At 45.5% G+C, this 20,642-nt stretch overlaps 1 protein-coding gene across 1 annotated transcript in view; it reads right to left on the bottom strand.

The window, feature by feature from the left end:
- ATP9A (ATPase phospholipid transporting 9A (putative)) overlaps positions 1-20,642 on the bottom strand; it is a 140,906-nt gene that overhangs the window by 44,948 nt on the left and 75,316 nt on the right. Inside the window, exons 14-15 of the mRNA XM_024128332.3 lie at positions 15,579-15,791; positions 2,508-2,669 (exon numbers count right to left, since the gene is read on the bottom strand). Of these exons, the coding sequence (XP_023984100.1) occupies positions 2,508-2,669; positions 15,579-15,791 (375 nt within the window). The remainder of the gene's footprint in view (positions 1-2,507; positions 2,670-15,578; positions 15,792-20,642) is intronic.

Genomic DNA, 20,642 nt, shown 5'->3' with positions numbered 1-20,642 from the left:
TGACTCACTGCCACCGTTAGAAAGTTGACGGTAGTCTGCAATTTTTCTTTTTTTTTTTTGGCGGTACGCGGGCCTCTCACTGTCGTGGCCTCTCCCGTTGCGGAGCGCAGGCTCCGGACGCGCAGGCCCAGCGGCCACGGCTCACGGGCCCAGCCGCTCCGCGGCATGTGGGACCTTCCCGGACCGGGGCACAGACCCGTGTCCCCTGCATCGGCAGGCGGACTCTCAACCACTGCGCCACCAGGGAAGCCCTAAATATAAATTTGAGCAAACGAACTCAAACACAAAAGGGTATCTACTGTACAGTTTCCTTTATATAAAGTTCAAAAAGAGACAAAATCAGTCAGTGGTAGAAATGGGACAGTGGTTATATCCTTGTGGGAAGGAAGGATGCAGTAACCAGAAAGGGGTACGAGGGAGCTGCTGGGGTGATGGTGGGAGGATCCTGTTCCTTGGTTGGGATGCGAGTTACACTGTGTTAACTTTGTAAACACTTGAGCTGTACACTCATGAAGTTTGCACTTTTCTCTTTGTATGCTGTACTTCAATAAAAGCTTCAAAAAATATAAAAAGAAAATCTGAAATATTAATGCCAAAATGACGATGTTGAGTGATCACGACACTTTTTTCCAATAACTTTTGTGACTGTATGAATGAAAAATCATCGAAAATATCTAATTACAAGGGTATCAAGACTATTCAATGGGAAACAACAGTCTCTGCAGCAAACGGTGCTGGGACAACTCTATATCCACACACAAAAGAATGAAGTTAAAACCCTTAACTCACACCATATACGAAAGTAACTCAAAATGGATCAATGATCTCAAGAGATAAAACTACAAAAACTTTTAAAAGAAAATATAGGGGTAAATTTTCATGACCTTAGGTTTAGCAATGGATTCTCAGATATGACACCAAAGTCAAGAGCAACAGAGGAAAAAAATAAATTGGACTTCATCAAAATTAGTAACTTCTGTGCATCAAAAGAATTTTATCAAGAAAGCAAAAAGACAAGCTACAGAATGAAAGAAAATATTTGTATATCATATCTCTGATAAGGGTCTAGTATCCAGACTATATAAAGAACTCTTACAACACAACCATAAAAGACTACCCATTTAAAAAGTGGGCAAACGACTTGAACAGACATGTCTCCAAGGAAGAATACAAGTGGTCAATAAGTATATGAAAAGATGCTCAACAACATTAGCGATTAGGAAAATGCAAATCAAAACCACAATGAAATACCACTTCACAGCAACTAGGATGGCTACAATGAAAAAAAGGGGAAATAACAAGCACCGATGAGGATATGGAGAAACCAGAAACTTCATACACCGCTGGTAGAATGTATTGGGCTGGCCAAGAAGTTCGTTCAGCTCTTTCTGTAACATCTTACAGAAAGAGCTGAACGAACTTTTTGGCCAACCCTATAAATGGTGCAGCATTTTGTAGAAAAGTTTGGTGACTCCTCATAAAGTTAAAAGATAGAATTATCCAGCAACCTGGAAACGGACCCAGCAATTCCACTCCTAGGCATCTACTCAAAAGAACTGAAAACAGATACTCAAATCTTTATACACAAATGTTCATAGCAACACTATTCACAATAGCCAAAAGGTGGAAACAACCCAAATGTCCACTGATAGATGAATGGATAATCAACATGAAATATTACTCAGTCATGAAAAGGAATGAAGTATGTATATATGCTACAACACGGATGAATCTCTAAAACATTATGCTAAGTGAAAGGAGCCAGATACAGAAGGTCACATATTGTGTGGTTCCATTTATATGAAGTATCCAGAATAGGTAAATCCTAGAGATGAAGCTCTCCACTTAGCACGAATCTCTACAACACGGATGAATCTCTAAAACATTATGCTAAGTGAAAGGAGCCAGATACAGAAGGTCACATATTGTGTGGTTCCATTTATATGAAGTATCCAGAATAGGTAAATCCTAGAGACAGAAAGGAGACTGGAGGTTTCCAGGGACTATGGGGAAGAAGGTATGGAGAGTGACCGCTTAACGGATACAAGGTTCCCTTTTGCAGTGATGCCAATGTTTCAAAATCTGAGGAAAGTGGTGGATGCGAGACACTGTGAATGTACTAAATGCCAATGAATTAACACGTTTAAATGATTAATTTATGTCATGTGAATGTCACCTCAATAGAAAATAACATTTAATTAAACGAAAAAGTATACAATGAGAAATGTATTATTACCAAGAAATGCTCAATCTACACTCATTAGCCCTTTCACTCTGGAAGTGGGTGAACCAAAATCTGAGCAGCTATCCGAGATCTGTCCAACTGATGAACTAATTCTCTTTCTTCTGAGGGAATTATGTCCACTTGCTACGTCTGAACGACAGGCAATAATACAATAAAGAAAGGGGTAAGAAAGAATGTCCAGCCACAGGGACATACACAGCAGACTTAGGCAGGTTTTTGTTTTTTTTTAACCGTTTTAAATCACAAATAAAAGACAACTCACCCTCACGATGATGCCCATGCGTTTGCTTTCGTAGGTGAAAGGGAAGATCTGCAAGATGGTGAAGTTCAGGATCTGGTCACCAGGGGTCCTCAGCTGCATGGAAGACTGGTCACGGCCCACCAGTGTTAAGCCCACACTTTCAGTCCACTGCACCAGGGCCACCTAAATGTGACAAGGGTCGAAGGTCAGATACACAGCCGAGGATCCTGGCTCACAGGTCAAGCAAATGAACATAAAGGTGGATGGGGGAGCAGAGACAGGTGAGGCCGAGCAGGGCCTGCGTCCCTGGGGGAGGTCGTGCTGGCCGGTGACAGCCCCGTGCTGGCCGGTGACAGCCCCGCGCCAGCCCCTCTAGGCCTGCGGGGGCTCCGCGCTCACAGCTGCCCTCTCTTCTGGGCCCTAAAGCAGGCCACGCGCCAGAGCTGTGGCAGAGAGAACCGCACAGGCTCAAGGATCAGCACAACCAGAGACCAGGTCTGGAAGGAGCTGCACCAGGCAAACCACGAACACGGGGAGGCCAGGAGCACGGTGCCGGGGTGGGGCGCCTCACCTCCAGGCTCCCTGTTAGACTCACACACACTCAACCGGGAGGGGATCTACAGCAGTTCCCGACTGGGCAGCTCTGCCCCCAAGGGGTACATGGCAACGTCTGGGGACAGTTCTGGTTGCCACAACTGAGGAGGGGGTGGATATTTTCTACTGGCATCTCGTGGGTGGAGGCCGGTGATTCTGCTAAACATCCTACAACACACAGGACAGCCCCCATGACAGAGAATCAGCCCACCCCACGTGGCAGGCAGTACTGACGGGGAGAACGCTGGTCTGTACAGATGAGGAAACTGAGGCTTGCGGAAGCTCAGTAAGTTGCCTGAGGTGATGCTCTGGGGCAACGGCCGGCTAGGCAGGAACCTGGATCTACCTGGTGCACAGCCAAGACCTCCACCACCCGCTATACTTCCTACGGCCACGGTTCTGTCACCAACTGGAATCTTCTCACAGCCCGAGCAAGGCTTGCTTCACTTCCAGTCAAAGGCATGGAGGATGCAAATTCCAAGACAGGGGCCAGACCAGTGGGAAGTGCGGCAGGCAGGAGCCAGTGCCCCCCTGAAGGAGGCTGCCCCGCGGGAATGTGGACCCAGGGTGGCCAGAGCTTCCAGTTTCTCAAGAAAAACCAGAAATCTGACCTTGTCCCTAAGATCTCTAACTTTTCAATGTAAGCCACTAAGCTGCATGTTTTAAATGCCCATGAAGAAAATAAAACACGTCTACAGATAAATTTGGTCTGGGGTTTTCAGGGAAAGAAGGAAATAGGAGTGGAAAAGGCGGGGACAGAGCGGGGAGCTGGGGAGGGGAGACCACCAAGCTCTCACCGCCACTGCCACAGGAAGGGGGCCACGCCATGGCGGGGGGGAGACAGGGGTAAGTACGAAGAGCCTACAGCGTACGAACCACAAGGTCATCGTGTTTACTTGTCAGCACAGCCCATGGAGGCAGGAAGTACCAAGCAGCTCTACCCGATGGATGAAGAAACAGAGTCAGAGAGGCCAGGTGAGCTGCTCTCGGCGGGCAGCTACCATGGGCTGAGATGAGATAGAATCCTGTGTCTAGCTGACCCAAGTAGCCCAAGAGAAAGTGCCAATCCCGGGCCATCCAAATGCCTGTTCTCTAAACACGGGTGCACACACATCAGTGCATCCTTAGTGGGTGTGCCCGGTCACCCCTGACTCACTGTCACCGTTAGAAAGTTGACGGGGGGGGGGCGTGGTAGGCATAGTAACAGCCCCCAAAGGTGCCCACCTCCTAATCCCCACTGACCTCCACCTCCAAAAGAAAGGGCTAATCAAGTTTGGTTTTTTGTTTGTTTTGCTATTAACCTGCATAAGTCTTTGGAAACTCATTCATATAGTTGTTTCATCTAATCACTCTGAATTTCAATATGGCCTGTCCTATCTGCTAACAATCTTCTTTCCAAGTTTAAAATGAACAAATCAGTAAACACTGATATAAATTTTAAAATCCCATGCATATAAATATTAAAAACCTTGGGTACATGCACTAAAATGCTTATAGGATGATACACCTGAAGAGAAATTACTTCACTCTTCTCTCTATATTCTACTGAAATATTTTAGTGTGTACACGCACTTCTTTTATTTTTAATATTTTTAATTTTAATTAAGTAAATAAATATCTCAACACAATACGAGATTATTACAAATACACAGATATACACAAGCCCGGAAAGCTTGACTAAATTTACATCCTCCTTTACATACCAGTTTAGTAACAAAGAAAAAGGAAATTCTTCTTCGGATGCTTTCCAACACGACTGCTAGGGAAAAGATTTTTTCATCCTTGCTTTTAAACAGCTGTTGTTTCACCCCTTAAAAATGTATTTAATTGCTCTGAAAAGATGTGAAGAGTCTGTGATACTGGGCTTCAAGGAGATACACTAATTACCCCAAAGCCTGTTCTTAACTTCAATCAAGAAAGGATCTGAGGCTTCCCTGGTGGCGCAGTGGTTGAGAGTCCGCCTGCCGATGCAGGGGACGCGGCTTCGTGCCCCGGGCCGGGAGGATCCCACATGCCGCGGAGCGGCTGGGCCCATGAGCCATGGCCGCTGAGCCTGCGCGTCCGGAGCCTGTGCTCCGCAACGGGAGAGGCCACAACAGTGAGAGGCCCACGTACCGCAAAAAAAAAAAAAAAGAGAGAAAGGATCTGAAACTCCAGAATGGGAAGTGGCTTTCAGGGCCGTAGAGGCAGTTCTGGCCTTGGCCAGCCTGGGTCCCCCTGCCGCGACCCCACAGGACTGTGTTGGAGGGAAAGTTGAACCATGAATCTGAAATGATCAACAGTGACAAGTGTTCCCGGGGAATCATGACTTACAGCTGAATGGAAACATCTTCTAACCATGCTTTCTTCTACAGCAAACCCCTCCAGGGAGTTAAGGAACCTACTTTGACTGTGCTGGTTGCCCCGCCTCCCATCTCCCACCCCTTGGGTCCAAGGTCCTAATCAAAACCTCACCAGTCCCCTTGGGGGCCGATTCCAACAGGATATGAGCCCTGCAGGAGGGCCTTTCTTTCTCACCTTACACTCCCTTATTCCGACTTTAACATTAAGTCAGCTTTAATTTAAAGCTGTTTTCTACCAGAACATATAAAATCCCCAGGGGTCCTACTGAGAAGAGAGCAGTTTAGAACTGGGGAGCCCACTGACCCTTCTCAACAGCAGCGCGGACAAACATTTCAGCGGTCAGGGAGGACGACTCCATCCCTTCCTAAAACAAGATGATGTAAATGAGGCTACTTCTGCTAGAGGGTCTGCGCTTCCATTCAAAAGAATCATCCTGTATTGCCAAATCAGAAAGGATTTCAGGGTCTTTTTTTTTGTTCTTACAGCCGCACTACGCTGCACGTGGGATCTTAGTTCCCTGACCAGGGATCAAACCCGCACCCCCCTGTAGTCTTGGAGTCTTAACACCACTGGAAGCATGGATTCTTAACCACTGGACCTCCAGGGAAGTCCCAATCTCAGGGTCTTGAGTCTCGCTGTCCTTAACAGCCGGAGCTGGGGGTCTCAGGGGGCCTCGGGTCAGACTATCCGGAGGTCAGAAGAGCAGCAGAAAAAAGAGACCTCGTAAGGTAAATGAATGAATAAATAAATGAGAGGCAAAAGCAAATGCTGGAAACCAAGAAAGGGCCAGAGCGGGGGATCTGGGCTCCACGAGTCAGCTGTGTGTCTGGTTTGGGTCAGGAAATTAAAAAAAACAGAGCCTCCTAACTCCACCCTTCCACCTCCAAAAAAAAAAAAGCCTATCTGAAGAACTCTTGTCAGAGCTGCCCATGAAAGGGCTTTTTCATCATTTGTTGGTCAGCAATGAACCACCTGTGACAAGCTTTAATAATCTTCCCTTTGTACCTGGGAATGGGTGCTTGGGAATTACGCCAGACAGGCTAAAGAGCCTTGAATTCCTTTCAAAAGCAGGACGCATATGAAAGGTAAGAACATGCATGAATCTGCTATCTGATTAAAACGGTTCTTTGGAGGCATCCAATCCGATAAACACCCAGGCTTACAAAGAATGGCCAGTCTGCCCGAAGCCAGCCTTTCAAGTTATCAATATCCACAGACCGAGGTATTCTTTACTTTATTAAGAAACAGGTTCCAAAATGTGCCACATGGTGGTTGCAGGTTTGAATGCCAACAGGGGCAGGGCAGGCAGCGGACAGGGGCAGGGCCGGCCCCCTAGGGACAGGGTTTGGGGGAGGGGGCCAACTGCTGCCAGGTAGAAACTGGGCCCAGTCTTTCCAGATCTGATCTTTCTCAGAAGCTGATTTTTATAGAACACTGAGTGATGTTTAAATATTGCTGTTTTTTTTTTAAACACAGCACGGAGCAAACAAAACACAGCCTGCTACTTTTAAGAATCAGTGGACAAGGTGGTAGAATAAAAGGCCACTCCCTGATCCAAATTTCCTGATCCTATACTTGAAATTCAGCCTCTTACGACTTAACTCTGATTAAAAACAAGTATTTGAAAAGGAAGAATGGTATCATCTCCAAAAAAATTTAGCCACTTAGAAACGACTATTTACTTAAGTCCATTCTGGACCAATACCAATGTGATATGGAACAGGACTTTTGCATGTATGGCCGTGGATGAGCTAATACTAAGGAAGGCTCATTTGACCGTTTTCTACAGTGCCCCCAAAATCCCATAGTCCTGCCTTACACAGGACCCCTATCTTCCGAGCAACCAAAATCTTATTTCAAAATTCTACCCCAGTGGTTAATACATAACATTGATGGAGGATTTTTTCCTTAAGTTCCTGACCTCTGTTCTTTGACCTCACCCTCAGGTCCAAGGGCCTGGCAACGTGATGGTGGAGCCCCACCAGCCTCCTAAATCTCTCTGAGTCAACACTCCACACTCCATCGTGCACACATCTGAACGCTGGCATTGTCCGAGGCCTGGAGCTGAGGCTCAGACACGAGGCGGCATTCAGGGGACCGACAGGGATGTGGTTATGGAGGAAAAAAAAAACCCCAAGGCTGCAAAGGGACGGGAGATTGCCGGCCCCCCCTCAAGGCCACGGGCTTACCTTTCCCCAACAGTTTTTATCCTCACTCTTTGCAACAGGTTAAGAAAACGCAAAATGAGACAACTGGGACCTTCCATGCATGCTGAGAGATGTACAGAGAGACTGAATGAGCAAGGCTCTCCATCATGACATTATTTATGACAGCCACAAGTGGGGGACCACCTAAATGTTACACTTGGGAGACAGAGAAAATAATCTGTGGTGTATCTAAGCAGCAGAATATAGAGCAGCCACTAAGAATATTCTTACCATAGATAGTTACCGGAAAGGGATAATGCAAGGGAACAAATCAAGGTCATCGAACATATATCGTATGTATACAGAAGAGAAATAGGTAGGAAAAACACCAAAACATATTTGACTTTTTTTCCTGTAATTTTTTTTCTTTTTCTATAACAAGCTAATGTTACTCTTATAATTAGTGAGGGGGGGGGACTAAAAATAAAATCTGCTTCTAGGTTAGCTGTACCTTCACTGTGTACCCCTTTTTCTTATATCACCCCTGTCTGCATTACTCCCAGCTTCTGACATTCTAATGGATGCAGGAATGCTCTCCATCTACAGACTCTGATGTCTGGAGGAGAGACCCACTCACTCTTCACCCACCTCTCACGGCCACTTGCAAGGGGGCCATTTCAAGGTTACTGTGGACTAGAGGAGAAACACATCCTTTCTGGTTTTCCCTTCTAAGGGCCGGATCCTGAAGAGATGGACGGTGAAGGCAAGACACTCAGAAGGTAGGCTTCTGGGGTCTGGCAGAAGACGGTTATTATCACCAAGCTTGGAAGCTTACAAGATGAGAAAAGAGGGCATGGACACACACACAAAAGGTGCCACTGAGTTTTGGAGATCCCAGACACAACACTGGCTCAGTGCAGGTGTCCCAAGGGGACCGGAGTAGGTAAAAATAATTGGACACTCCGGAACTTCACCCAGTATCCACCCTGAGCTCCCCAAACCCAAGTGCTTCACTCTGCAACACTTGTGAGTTGACAAAGCACTTTCAAGCCATCATGCCATGGGTAGGGACGTGGTCCTATGGGGTTACAAGCCCCACCTCTGGACATGGGCTGCCGGTTTTAATCTCGCCAGCCGTGTGACCTTGGGAATACTCCTTAGCCAATCTATACCTCATTTGCAAACAGCACAATCACAGTAATTCTGGGTGGTAAGGGATGCCCATAACGCGGTGTCTGGCACACAGCAGATAAGCAACAGGTGACCCCTTCTTATCACTGGCAGCATCACCGCTACCCTCACTGCTCCCTCTCTTCTCTAAGGGCCAGGAGCTCCGTGTGATGTATCAGCCCCTCTTTACCTACAAGGAGGCTGAGTGCAGCTTAAAATCACACCGCTAATCAAGTCCGCCCTGGCAGTGACACACGACCCGCAGCTGCGCTGCGGGGTAAGGAGGGGTAATGCGATGCCCCCATCTTTCAGAAAAATTAGTGGAAATGAAGGTCTTGAAATGCCATTGCGAGATGACAGAACACACAGCAACCCAACATTTTAGCAAAACTCAGCTGACGTCCCACACAGCGACACCACACACACGGACATGCTTTAGAAGGATGAGTAACGGAAATTTACAATTGTGCTCTTAAATTTTTAAAATAGGTTAACAATTAAAGGGTGAGGAAAATTCTAACATATGCAAAGAATTATCTCCGCAAAGGTACTCAGATATTGAGAACAGTGGGCAGCTCCGAGGCAGAGGTCAGGGGAAAGGCCCTGTGTAGAGACTGTGAGAAAGGAGGGGGCGGGGTGCCTCGGGGGAAGATGGAGACAGACTTCTCGCCCTGCGCCGTGAGCAGGGGTGGCCACACAGAACATTCTACACTTTACCCAGAACTTGTAACTAAGGGCTCTGAAATCACTGAGTTACTCAAGGCACAGCCACATACAGCAGGCCACTTTCACTCACACACCCATGCACATCCACATGCCACACATGCTCCAACAGCAGCCGTGCACACATGACGTGCACGTGCTCACACCCACACTCACGCACATATGTACACGTGCCCACATGCGCACACACACACGTGCACGCACACATAAACCCTACAGGACCATGAAAACCATCTGGCTCTCTCAAGGATGTGACTTAACCCACTCCACCCTCCTTCCTTCCTTGTACTACAGTGTGATTCTGTACCAGAGAAACATACAACTGTAATTCTACATATATGCCCACATTTAGGAAAAATCTGGGTTAACTCTACACCTGAACATAAACAGTGGTTATCACTGCGTAGTGAGAATTACAGGTTATGTTTATCAACTTCTTTAGACAAATGAACGAGTCCCAGGGTGGATTCTATCTGCTCGGAGGAGAGCACTTCCTTGACCACTCACACCAAGAAGGACACGTTAAAAGTTGTATCACAGTGACACACCCCCCCCACGCTTCACTGCACCCCACCTCCAACACTGCCAAATATCCTGCAAACGATGGGATGCTGTCAGGGCTGAAGTCTGCTCGCCCAAGCATATTCGGACCACTTCTCTCTGGCCAGATTACATCTGTCTCATTTCCCCTGGGAGTTTACTGTACGGGCGGGGGGTCGGGGGGTGGGGGCAGTGCCCCCCAGGCTGTAATCAATAGCTGAATAAAGACACTTCAAGGTTTCCCAGGCGGAATGTGCACAGGAAACAAATTTAGGAAATCCTGCTTTCTGTTACAGGAAATGAATCCTAGGCCAACTGGTAGAAATTACTCCAGGAGCTCCAAAGTAAAGAGGATACTGGCTTCTGTATGTATTCCATCAACGGACCTTGCCCGCACCAGCCAGGTTCTATTGATATAGAATTTCAAAGGTAGGATTCTAGACCCAGCCACTCCTACGGTGGAATCCCACAGGGATCTGGAAACAGTACAGCTTTCCGAAAGATTTCACTGGAACTAGATTTAACCTATTTTCTGTCAGACAGGATATTTACATAAACAGATTTATATTTTGAGGTACGCATCTTTTGAAGTAGTTTAAAAGGCTGGTGAGTAAAATATTAACAGTGGTTATACCTTCAGTTAGTAGGATCATGGTTTACTTTTTTTTCTTCTCTACATTTTCATATATTCTATCATAAACATGAAATGACTGTATAATAAAAAAAAATAAAGCTGTGGGAAAAAGGAAACCAAGAAAGTAACACCGACCTCTGTGAAGACACCAAAGACCAAAAGAAAATACCTTTTTAAAAAAAAAAGCAAACTGCTATTCAGAATCTTAGAAAAACAAAACAAATCTGAATCCAAAGGCAATTAATGGACAGCAGAGATAAAGGGCTCTTCTCTTTAACAAAAAGGAGCTGAAAAGCACAAAGCATTCCATGGAAGATTTACCTTCATGGAAAAATCTTTGCACAGCCCTAAAACAAATATATCAAGGTTCAGTGGGAACCAGGGGTGTGGGACAGGCATTAAAGACCGTCACATACGCATGTCAATAGCCAATCGGAGCCCAGAGGCACAAGTGATGATCGGATCACCAACATTTAATTTAAATGCTATGAAATACCCACAAGCTACTGGTCCCCAGTCCATAACTACCGAGAATCTGGTCCTTTCTCACATAGACCATTCAATGGTATCATCCTCCCATTCCCAAACGGAAAGGCAAGATCAAGCAGACTAACCCTGGTTAAGACACGGTGACAAATATGACAAGCTTCTGGTTCCAGGGCACAAGTCTCAGTAGGCTCATCCATACCTATCCTCCACCTCCCCCTTCTCTCTGCACACAATTCCCATCTCAGAATTTGGCCAAGGGTTACCATATTTTTCACCCCTAAAAAGCCTGGTTCAACTATCAATGGTCACGGATGAACTGGGCTTCACAGCTTGAGCTCGTCCACAAACACCAAGCAGATGAGAAGGAGTCATCTCCCAGGGGACACATTCCATTGCCCCAGAAAAGGAGGAAGAAGAGACTGGGCAGGGAAAGACACACCTAAGTGTCCTGCCATTTCTGATCTTTGGAAAAGATTCTTATTGTGCCACCCTCCCCCCGCCCGCACGATCACATCAACCACTGGTTCACGGATATTCTCAGATGAGTCCAGACCTCCAAAAACACTTCACGTATCAAAGAAGCCCCTCCCTCCTTCTTAAAATGAACAAAAATCATCATCATCATCATCATCATAACTGGGAGTCCTTGCAACACTGGTGGAAGAGTAAAATGGTTAAAAAAAAAAAAAAAACCAGGAAGCACCCTGGTAATTTACGTCATGAGCCTTAAACATATTCATTCAGTTTGACCCACAGGATTTACTGACCACCTACTAAGGGCCTCACAACACCCTCCTGGGGGTCCCACGTCACAGACACACAGTGAGGATAAGGAACCCGCTCAGGCAACGGTCTCACTCCTGCCGCCCCAAGGGGTGTGAGCTGCTGCCTTGTTTAACGTAGACTCCACAGTGCCTGGCCCACGGGAGGCACTCAAAAATACCTGGTGAAATAATGAACCCCGTCACACCATTTCTAGAAATAGCAAGTGTAAGGATACTCACTGCAAATGTCTATAAATACTGTTGCTCAAAAATAGAAATAACTGGGCTTCCCTGGTGGCGCCTCCAATAATATGAGAACAGTTGAAGATATTAGGGTCCATACCGTAGGCAGTGAATCTGAAAAACTGTGTTTTAATAATGTTCAAGAAAATTGAGAAACAGGTATGATAAAATATTAGTGAAAAAAAAACAAATGTAGGCAAAACCCATAACTATATTAAAATGCTAATTTTTTTAAGAAAAAAATACATGAAAACCTAGTGGAGGGGCTATGCATCAAATTAATAAAAATTAATATTTAGTGGTTTCTGAAAAATGGTTTAGTAAAAGGATTAAGAGTTTGGGCTCTGAAAACAAACTCCCTGGGTTAAAGCCCTGACCGTGTCACTTAGGGGACTCTGGCGTTGTAACCTAAGTCAGCCACAGAAAAGGGCAGCTTTACCAGGAGGAAACCCGGGAGACACCACCTTAGCCAAGAAACCTAAGTTAGCATCTCCGAGACCTAGACACGCCAGCATCATGCGTCTCCGGATACCCTGCACCGAGCACAGTGCCAGAAATGCATAACCTGAGTCAACATCATACGAAAATGTCAGACAAATACAAACTGAGGGACACCCCACAAACCAGATAACCTGTATTCTTCAACAGAGTCAAGGCTGTGACGGTCAAGGAAAGCTGAGGAACTGTTCCAGGTTAAAAGAAACGCCAGATGGCCCAGTGGTTATGACTCCGAGCTTCCACTGCAGGGGGACATGGGTCTGACCCCCGGTTGGGGAACTAAGATCCCACATGCTGCACGGCTTGGCCAAAAAGCAAAAATAAATTAAAAAAATACAAATAAGAGACACCAGAGGCGGTACAACTGAATGTGGTGTGTACTCCTGGATTGGTTACTGATCTAGGGAAAATATTTTTTTATTTTTTTGTAAAAAAAAAAGTGAGTGGGACGATTGATGCAATTTTAATAAGATCTGCAAGTTAGATAACAGTACTGTATCAACGTTAATTTCCTGATTCGGATAAATGTCCTTGTTTTGTAGGGAGATATTTAGGAAAGTATTCTTAGGAAATATTTAGGAATAAAAGGGGATCATGCCTGAAGCTTACTCTTCAAAGGTAAAGATAAAGCAAAAGCAGAAAAGTATTCACATTTGAAGAATCTGAGTAAAGTTTTGGTAAAGGGGACTTCTTTGTGTTAATTTTACAACTTTTCCAAAAATCTGAAAGTATTTCAAAATTAAAGAGTCTAAAAACAAAAAATCCAGGGAAGATATAAAAATGTAATGTACAGCATAGGGAACATAGCCAATATCTTATAATAACTTTATATGGAGTATAAGCTCTAAAAATATCAAATCACTCTGTTGTACTCCTGAAACTAATAGTGTAAATCAACTACACTTCAATTAAAAAATAATAAGAGAAAAGAAAAGCCACTATACTTTGAACTCTTAAAAAAAAAAACAAAAAACTAGGAACTTGAGGCTAAATATTTAATCTCTCTGTCCTTGACTTCTCTCTTCTGAAAATGGGGATAATCGTAGTACCTCTTAGTTACTGGGAAGATTCAATGAATAATACACAGTGCGTCAAATGGGACCTGATGTGTACCAAATACTCAAGGGAAGTTACCCATTGTTACCTTTTATGAGTGAAGTTGCAAATAACCCATTTCCCTCTTTATATTCTTCTGAAATTTCCAAATTTTCCACACTACAAAAAATTGCTTCCATCATCAGAACAAAAGTTTTTTTTAAGGAAAGAAAAAAGAAAAGAAGGAAGACTGGAAAGAAAAGAAAAATGTTAACAGACTGGTAAAACACGGACTGTGTCTTAACTACGCTCAAGTCAGGGGGCAAAGGATATGATACCATTTTCATGCTGGGCGAGGGAGTTCTCTGCCTACACCTACACAAAAGGCGTTCCTATCATATGGCACCCTAAGAGAAAAAGCAGTTAGGGGCTTCTTACAGAAAACACTACACAGGCAACTGTATTACCAGGTCCTATGCTCTCGAACACAGAATTAAATGAATCCTTTCAGCTTTACCAAGAGTTGATGCTTAGATACAAAAACATGTGGCTTACCAGACTTCATCAAAATTTAAAACTTCCACGTTTTTCAAAGGACACCATCAAGAACATAAAAGATAGAATGGGAGAAAATATTTGGAAATCATATATCTGATAGGAGGCTTTTATCTCAAATACATAAAGAACTCTTACAACTCAATAACAAAGACACATAACACAATTAAAAGTGGGCAGAGGACCTGGATAGACATTTCTCCAAGGAAGATACATAAAGGGGCCAATAAGCACATAAAAAGATGCTCAACGTTATCAACGTTATTAACCTTTGGTATCAGAAACACAAATCAAAACCACAAGGAGATTTCACTTCACACGCACTAGATCGGCGAGAATCAAAAGGAGGGACGATGACAAGTGTCAGCTAAGATGCAGAGAAACTGGAACCCTCGTACCTTGCAGGTGGGAGTTTAAAACGGTGCAGCCACTTTAGAAAACAGTGCGGCAGTTTCTCAAAAGGCGAAACATAAATTTAACGTGACCCAGCAATCCCTCTCCTATACGTACCCCAAGAGAAATGAACACATATGTCTGCGCAAAAACCTGGACACATGTTCATAGCACAACAGCCCCCCCCCAAAGAAAATACACACACATATATATATATTACATACATAGAAAATATATTAACAGTCCAAATGTTCATCAACCAAAGACTGGATAAACAAAACACAGTATTATCCATTCAATGGAATATTGTTCATCCATAAAAAGGCATGAAGTATTGATACATGTTACTACATGGATGAATCTTGAAAATACATGCTAAGTGAAAGAAGTGAGACACAAAATGTGTGTGTATGTTTCCATTTGTATGAAATGTCCAGAACAGGCAAATCTACAGAGATAGAAAGTAGGTCAGTGGTCGCCAGGGGCTGGAGGGAGGGAGGGTGGGAGTCTCTGGGAATACAGGCACGGAGTGCTTCCTTTTGGGTTGACAAAAGTGTCACAAAAATCGATTCTAAAATCGACTGTGGTAATGGTTGCATAACTCCATGAACACACTATTTTAAAAAACCACTGACCTGTATGTATCTGTCACACGGGCGATTGTACGGTATGTGGATTATATCCTAATTAACCTGTTTTTTTTAAAATGTGGTTTTATGGGACCTGTGCCCCTTATGCGCTGGCCGTCTGAACCACAAACAAGATCTCTCGCTGCTTCCTAACTCAGGATGTGTCTCAAGTCCAGGGCTACTCCTTCTAGAGGAAGATCAAGGGCTGCAGGCATTTGCCAGCCTGTTTCCCTAGCGGCCCAGCATCGTCCCGGATCCCGCTGCGCTGACAGGTGGCCCCACCGGCAGCGAGCGGGTGGGAAACGGGCAGGGCACCCCGCATGCCCGGGGCTTACCTCGTCCGGGCTGGACGCCTGGTACACGCGGCAGGAGTCCTCGTACTGCTTCTCCGCCTCGGCCTGGTCGGTGACACCGTTGGACTCGTATACGGGGGTGACATTGTGGCACAGCGCGATGGCCTTGACGGCTTCGTGCACGCGGCTGCTCATGGTCCGCCGCACTTTGGTGGTGAGCGCGGGGCCCTTCTGAGCGGGCGGGTCCTGGGATTGCTATGAGAAGAAGAAACCAACGGGGAAGATGACCAGACACACGGAAGGACCTCGAGAGGGAAGAAGAACGACACTGCGGAGTCGCCGCTTCTCTTTCAGCGGCTCTAACACACGTCACTCTGGGGGTGTCTCCAGTAACACTGCCATGAGGGCGTGTGAGTCTGGGATCCGGTCATGGGCGCTCAGCCAAAAACAAAAATGCAAAATAAATAGAGGAGAAAATGACAGTTTAGTGAATGTGGGTGATGCTACCTGGGAACATGTGAACGTGCCTTCCTTTGGGTGGTGCTGGGGGCCTCTGACCGAGTGGGGGCCCCATTACACTTCAAGTGATGCTGCTGCTTCAGACCAGGGCTTCCGGACCTCGGCACTGCTGACATTTGGGGGAGATAATTCTCCATTGGGGCTGGCGGCAGGGGGAGAGTCCTGTGCATAGTGGGATGGCTGGCAGCTTCTCTGGCCTCCATCTACTAGATGCCAGAAGCAACCCCCAGTTGCAACAGGAGAACAAAACTGTCTTCAGATGTTGCCAGTTGCCCATGGAGACCAAAATCATGCCCGGTTTAGAACTGCTGTTTTAAATGTACATTCCTCTCAGTTTAAAGTTGAAGACAGGGGACCTCCCTGGTGGCGCAGTGGTTACGAATCCGCCCGCCGATGCAGGGGACATGGGTTCGATCGCAGGTCCAGGAAGATCCCACATGCCGCGCAGCAACCAAGCCCATGCGCCACAACTACTGAAGCCCACGCGCCTAGAGCCCGTGCTCCGCAACAAGAGAAGCCACAGCAAGGAGAAGCTCGCGCACCGCAACGAAGAGTAGCCCCCGCCCGCCGCAACTAGAGAGAAAAGCCCGTGCGCAGCAACGAAGACCCAACACAGCCAAAAATAATTTTTTTTTAAAAATGAAGACAACAGTATGGATGGGGACTCTAGCGGGTAATAAGCAACCAAGGGCAGGTCCGGGGAGAATATCAGTAACAACCAGAAAGAAGTCTGGCTGGCTGAACACACTGCAAAATGGTACCTAGAAGTCCACTTAGGGTAGATTTTCAAGAGTAAACTTAAATGTGCTCAAGCTGTGCCTTCCACACTGGCCACGGACCCTAACTCTTGTCTAAGAAGCAGTTCTGTTGCTTACACAGCCCTCATCCGTTCCTTCATTCATACCTTTCAACACACAGCTTGGCCTCCTAATGGGTTAAGTTGGGGAAAAGGTTTTGAGCAACACGGTAAAAACAGTACTGAAGGCTGAGAAATCTGAGCCTGATTCTCGGGTGGGTGTGAACAGCTGTGTGACCTTGAGCAAGTGCCATCTGCCCTCTGGGGCTCGGTTTCCTGCAAATGAGAGGAGTGGGCTAGGGGGTGGTTTTCAACCCACGTGCCGAGTAGAGAAATCCCGAGAAACCCACTCAGCACCATCAAACGTGGAGGACAAGCAACCCCATACCCATCTGTGTTACACACCGGGTACCATGAAGGCCTAGCTTTGAATAAAGGGGTTCTACTGCCTTAAAATACAATAAAAAATTAAGACCACTAGAAAGAGACAACTTGTCAACAGTCTATGAGTTAGTGTTCAATAGAAAACACTCAGGTGTCCTCCTCCTATGACCCACCTGATGAGCCTCTCTCTCCAACCTCCTTCCTGCCTCAGGGCCTTTGCACTTATGGGACCCACTTCCTAGAACACTGTTTCCCACATCTCTGCAGAGCCAGCTCACTCCACCTCATCATTCAGGTCTCCGTTCAATGTCTCCTCCTCAAAGACACCTCCCCTGAGCCCCGTAATCCATGCTGCCCCCTGTGCCCACCCCACTGGGAGCCACGCTTCTACGTTACCACGTGTGTTATTGTCTCCACTGGCTAAAACTGGATTCTTTACCTGATAATTCTTCCGTTAGACCATGAGAACAGAGAGCTTGTCTACTGAATTCTAGTACCAAGGGCAGTAGTAACTAGCAACGGATATTTGTTGAACAAATGAACAACTTAATATTCCTAAGATACTGGTGAGAAGTCCTCATTTGTCATGAACTTTTTTTCCATTTCTAAGAAGAAATAAATATCAAATTGACCAACATCAGTTCCAGATTTTAAGTCACAGCTTAGGACAAAAGACCTATAATAGTCTTCCTGCCTCTACAACTGAGTCTCGGAAGCTGGAGATGTTTGTGAAGTTACTGAATGCTGTGTTCCATTAAAAACGTATTTTATCCAACAGAGCAGAAGCCATCTGATCTTTTAGAATGAATCACGTTTCATACCCATGAACACATGGTTGCCCAAAATAGAGAACAGATGGGTTATGAGAAACAAGAAAACGACTTTCATTTAATTTTTTAATACTATTTTTAGCAGTGGCATTATACTCCTCAGGTAATTAGACAATTACTAAATTATTCTGGTCACGCAGGCACACACACTGCTCTGGCTTCCTGCTCTGTTAACCTTTGGTGTCAAGAGGACACGAGTTTCACTTCCAGGCCAAAGGGCACGGCATGGTAACAATAATTAGAGTAATATATCAGAACTACAGTTTAAATGAATCATTATTTGCCAAGTGCTTTTAATCATAAAGAATTTAACTTTAAAATTATAACGAGGCCTGAAGATTTACAGAAAGGTTCCCTCTCCGGGAGAGACTAAATCAAGAACATTTTTTCTAAACTCTATAATTTATGTTCTAGCCATGGACGCATGTCTTCATTTTTTTGCCCACATTCCCCAGCACCTGGACCAAATTATTACTTAACATTAGGAGCAATAACAAGACCTTTGACAAAGTAATTGCTCTGGCTGGCAAGTTTTAGTAACAGTGGATTTGAATGAAAGGCTGAGTTCAGGGCATCTTCCACAAACCTTCGGATTTTATAAGCAATCTGATTCTGTCTACAGAAGTCAAATACTTCCACTCATATTTCAAATCTGGGACAACACAGAGCTTTGGGGTTTTGCATTCCAGGTGAAACCACACTAGGGCAAGGCAAAAAAGAGAAACACAGCCCAGATTTTTGCAAAGACCTCACTCTCAGATCAGGGAACCATTTGAAAACAAACTAGAAAATGATAGTGATTGACCTGGACCAACATCACAGGCAGACTGGTTTACTATCTCCACGTTCATTTCTCTCTCTCTTAAACTGATACTTACCCCACTTTCCTACTAAGATGTTTCAGGGAAGAGGGGTCATAACCACTGATTCTGAACTTCTCCTTTAATTTGCAAATAAAAGGCTCATCCACACACCAAATAGCAATCCACATATATCATGAAGGCACTGGTAATTACCAGGAGCTCGGCTAGTATTCGTATTGAGGCCCAGTCCTCAAACATCCTCACACTCCCCATATGGAAGAGTTTCACATTGTACAGTGTTTATCTCTAGCCTCCTCCCCATAGGCCCTTTAACCTACACACATTTCTTCTTACTTAAAAAATACCAGGGGAAAATCAAAACAGATGTGGTATCCACAGAGACAGGTTACAGCTCTTTTTGCCCTGGGGGGGGAACCACTGGCCCTCTTAAGGAGGGAGGGCAAAATAGCCCCACGTGAGGTCAGAAGCTGGGTGAGGAATCAAGATCTCCGTATACAAAGGCCTCTGACTTGGGCCCTTCGGTGGACATCTCGCACCTTGTGACGTTTTGGTCATTCTAGGACAGCCCAGCCAACAAATGATACACGGAGATTCAGTGAAAAAAACAGACCTCCGTTTCTCATTAATAATCCATGGCAGGGACGTTTCCCAATGAGAACTCCAGCCTGTATTTCAGGAAACAGTAATACAGAAATTAAATGCCGAGTCACCATGAATATCAATTTTCTTTCCAAATGCAATAAAAACATCACCACTTACGAACGTTCATAATATTACCAGATACAATGGATGGGTTGCAACTGGTAAAAATACACTATGGAAGAGAAGGAATTCCTGTTTCAATAGGCCTCCTTCACTCCCCAAATTGAGCTCAGAGCTGGTAACTCATTAACCTCAAAGGTCCACCTCCACGGAGACAGGCTGAGAGCTACCACTTGCAAGTGAATCAACTGCCTTACACGCTAAGTGACTGCATAAACACAACGTTTACTGCTTAACAGTACACATCTTTCCGCATGACAGAGGCAACAAATTTCAATTCGTTGAAACTGAACCACATATTACACAGGGGTTCTCACCTGGGGAGACTCTGCCCCCCGCTGGGCAGTGTCTGGAGATACTTGAGGGTGTGACAAAGCAGGTGCCGGGGGAGTGTGCTACAGGCATCGAGACGGTAGAGCGCAAGGATGCTGCTAAACACCCTGCAGTGCACAGGGTGGACCCCACAGCAAAAAATGATCCAGCCCAGATGTCAACATGCCAAGGCTGAGAACCGGCCATGAAGCCACGGCCACCGTAAAACCGGGCTTAGGATGGTGAGGCCAAACTGTGCGAATGCTGAATTGGATACTGTCGATTTAAGATTTGGATTTTTCGCATTAATTTTGAGTTTTTTAAGTATTGCATTACAGTATGATTTGTCTTGATGACAGTGTTTTCTTGCCATCAATAAATTTTGCTCCCTGGGTGCACGCCTCACTCTCCTTAACCCTTCCTAGTCCTGGCCCTATTATAAAACCATTAAAAAGGATCATAATCATGACATATGTGAAAAGAAAGAAGCTGGACAGTGTTACTCCAACAGTGGTTCTTAACCAGAAATGCCTCTCTGAATAACCAGTAAAGATTTTAAGAAGTATATATAGGGGCTTCCCTGGTGGCGCAGTGGTTGAGAATCCGCCTGCCGATGCAGGGGACGCCGGTTCGTGCCCCGGTCCGGGAAGATCCCACATGCCGCGGAGCGGCTGGGCTC

This window comes from Physeter macrocephalus, chromosome 14 (genome assembly GCF_002837175.3).
Source record: "Physeter macrocephalus isolate SW-GA chromosome 14, ASM283717v5, whole genome shotgun sequence".
NCBI classification, from domain to species: domain Eukaryota; kingdom Metazoa; phylum Chordata; class Mammalia; order Artiodactyla; family Physeteridae; genus Physeter; species Physeter macrocephalus.
The sequence above is the reverse complement of the archived record's forward strand: the minus strand, read 5'-3'. Positions and strand labels throughout refer to the sequence as shown.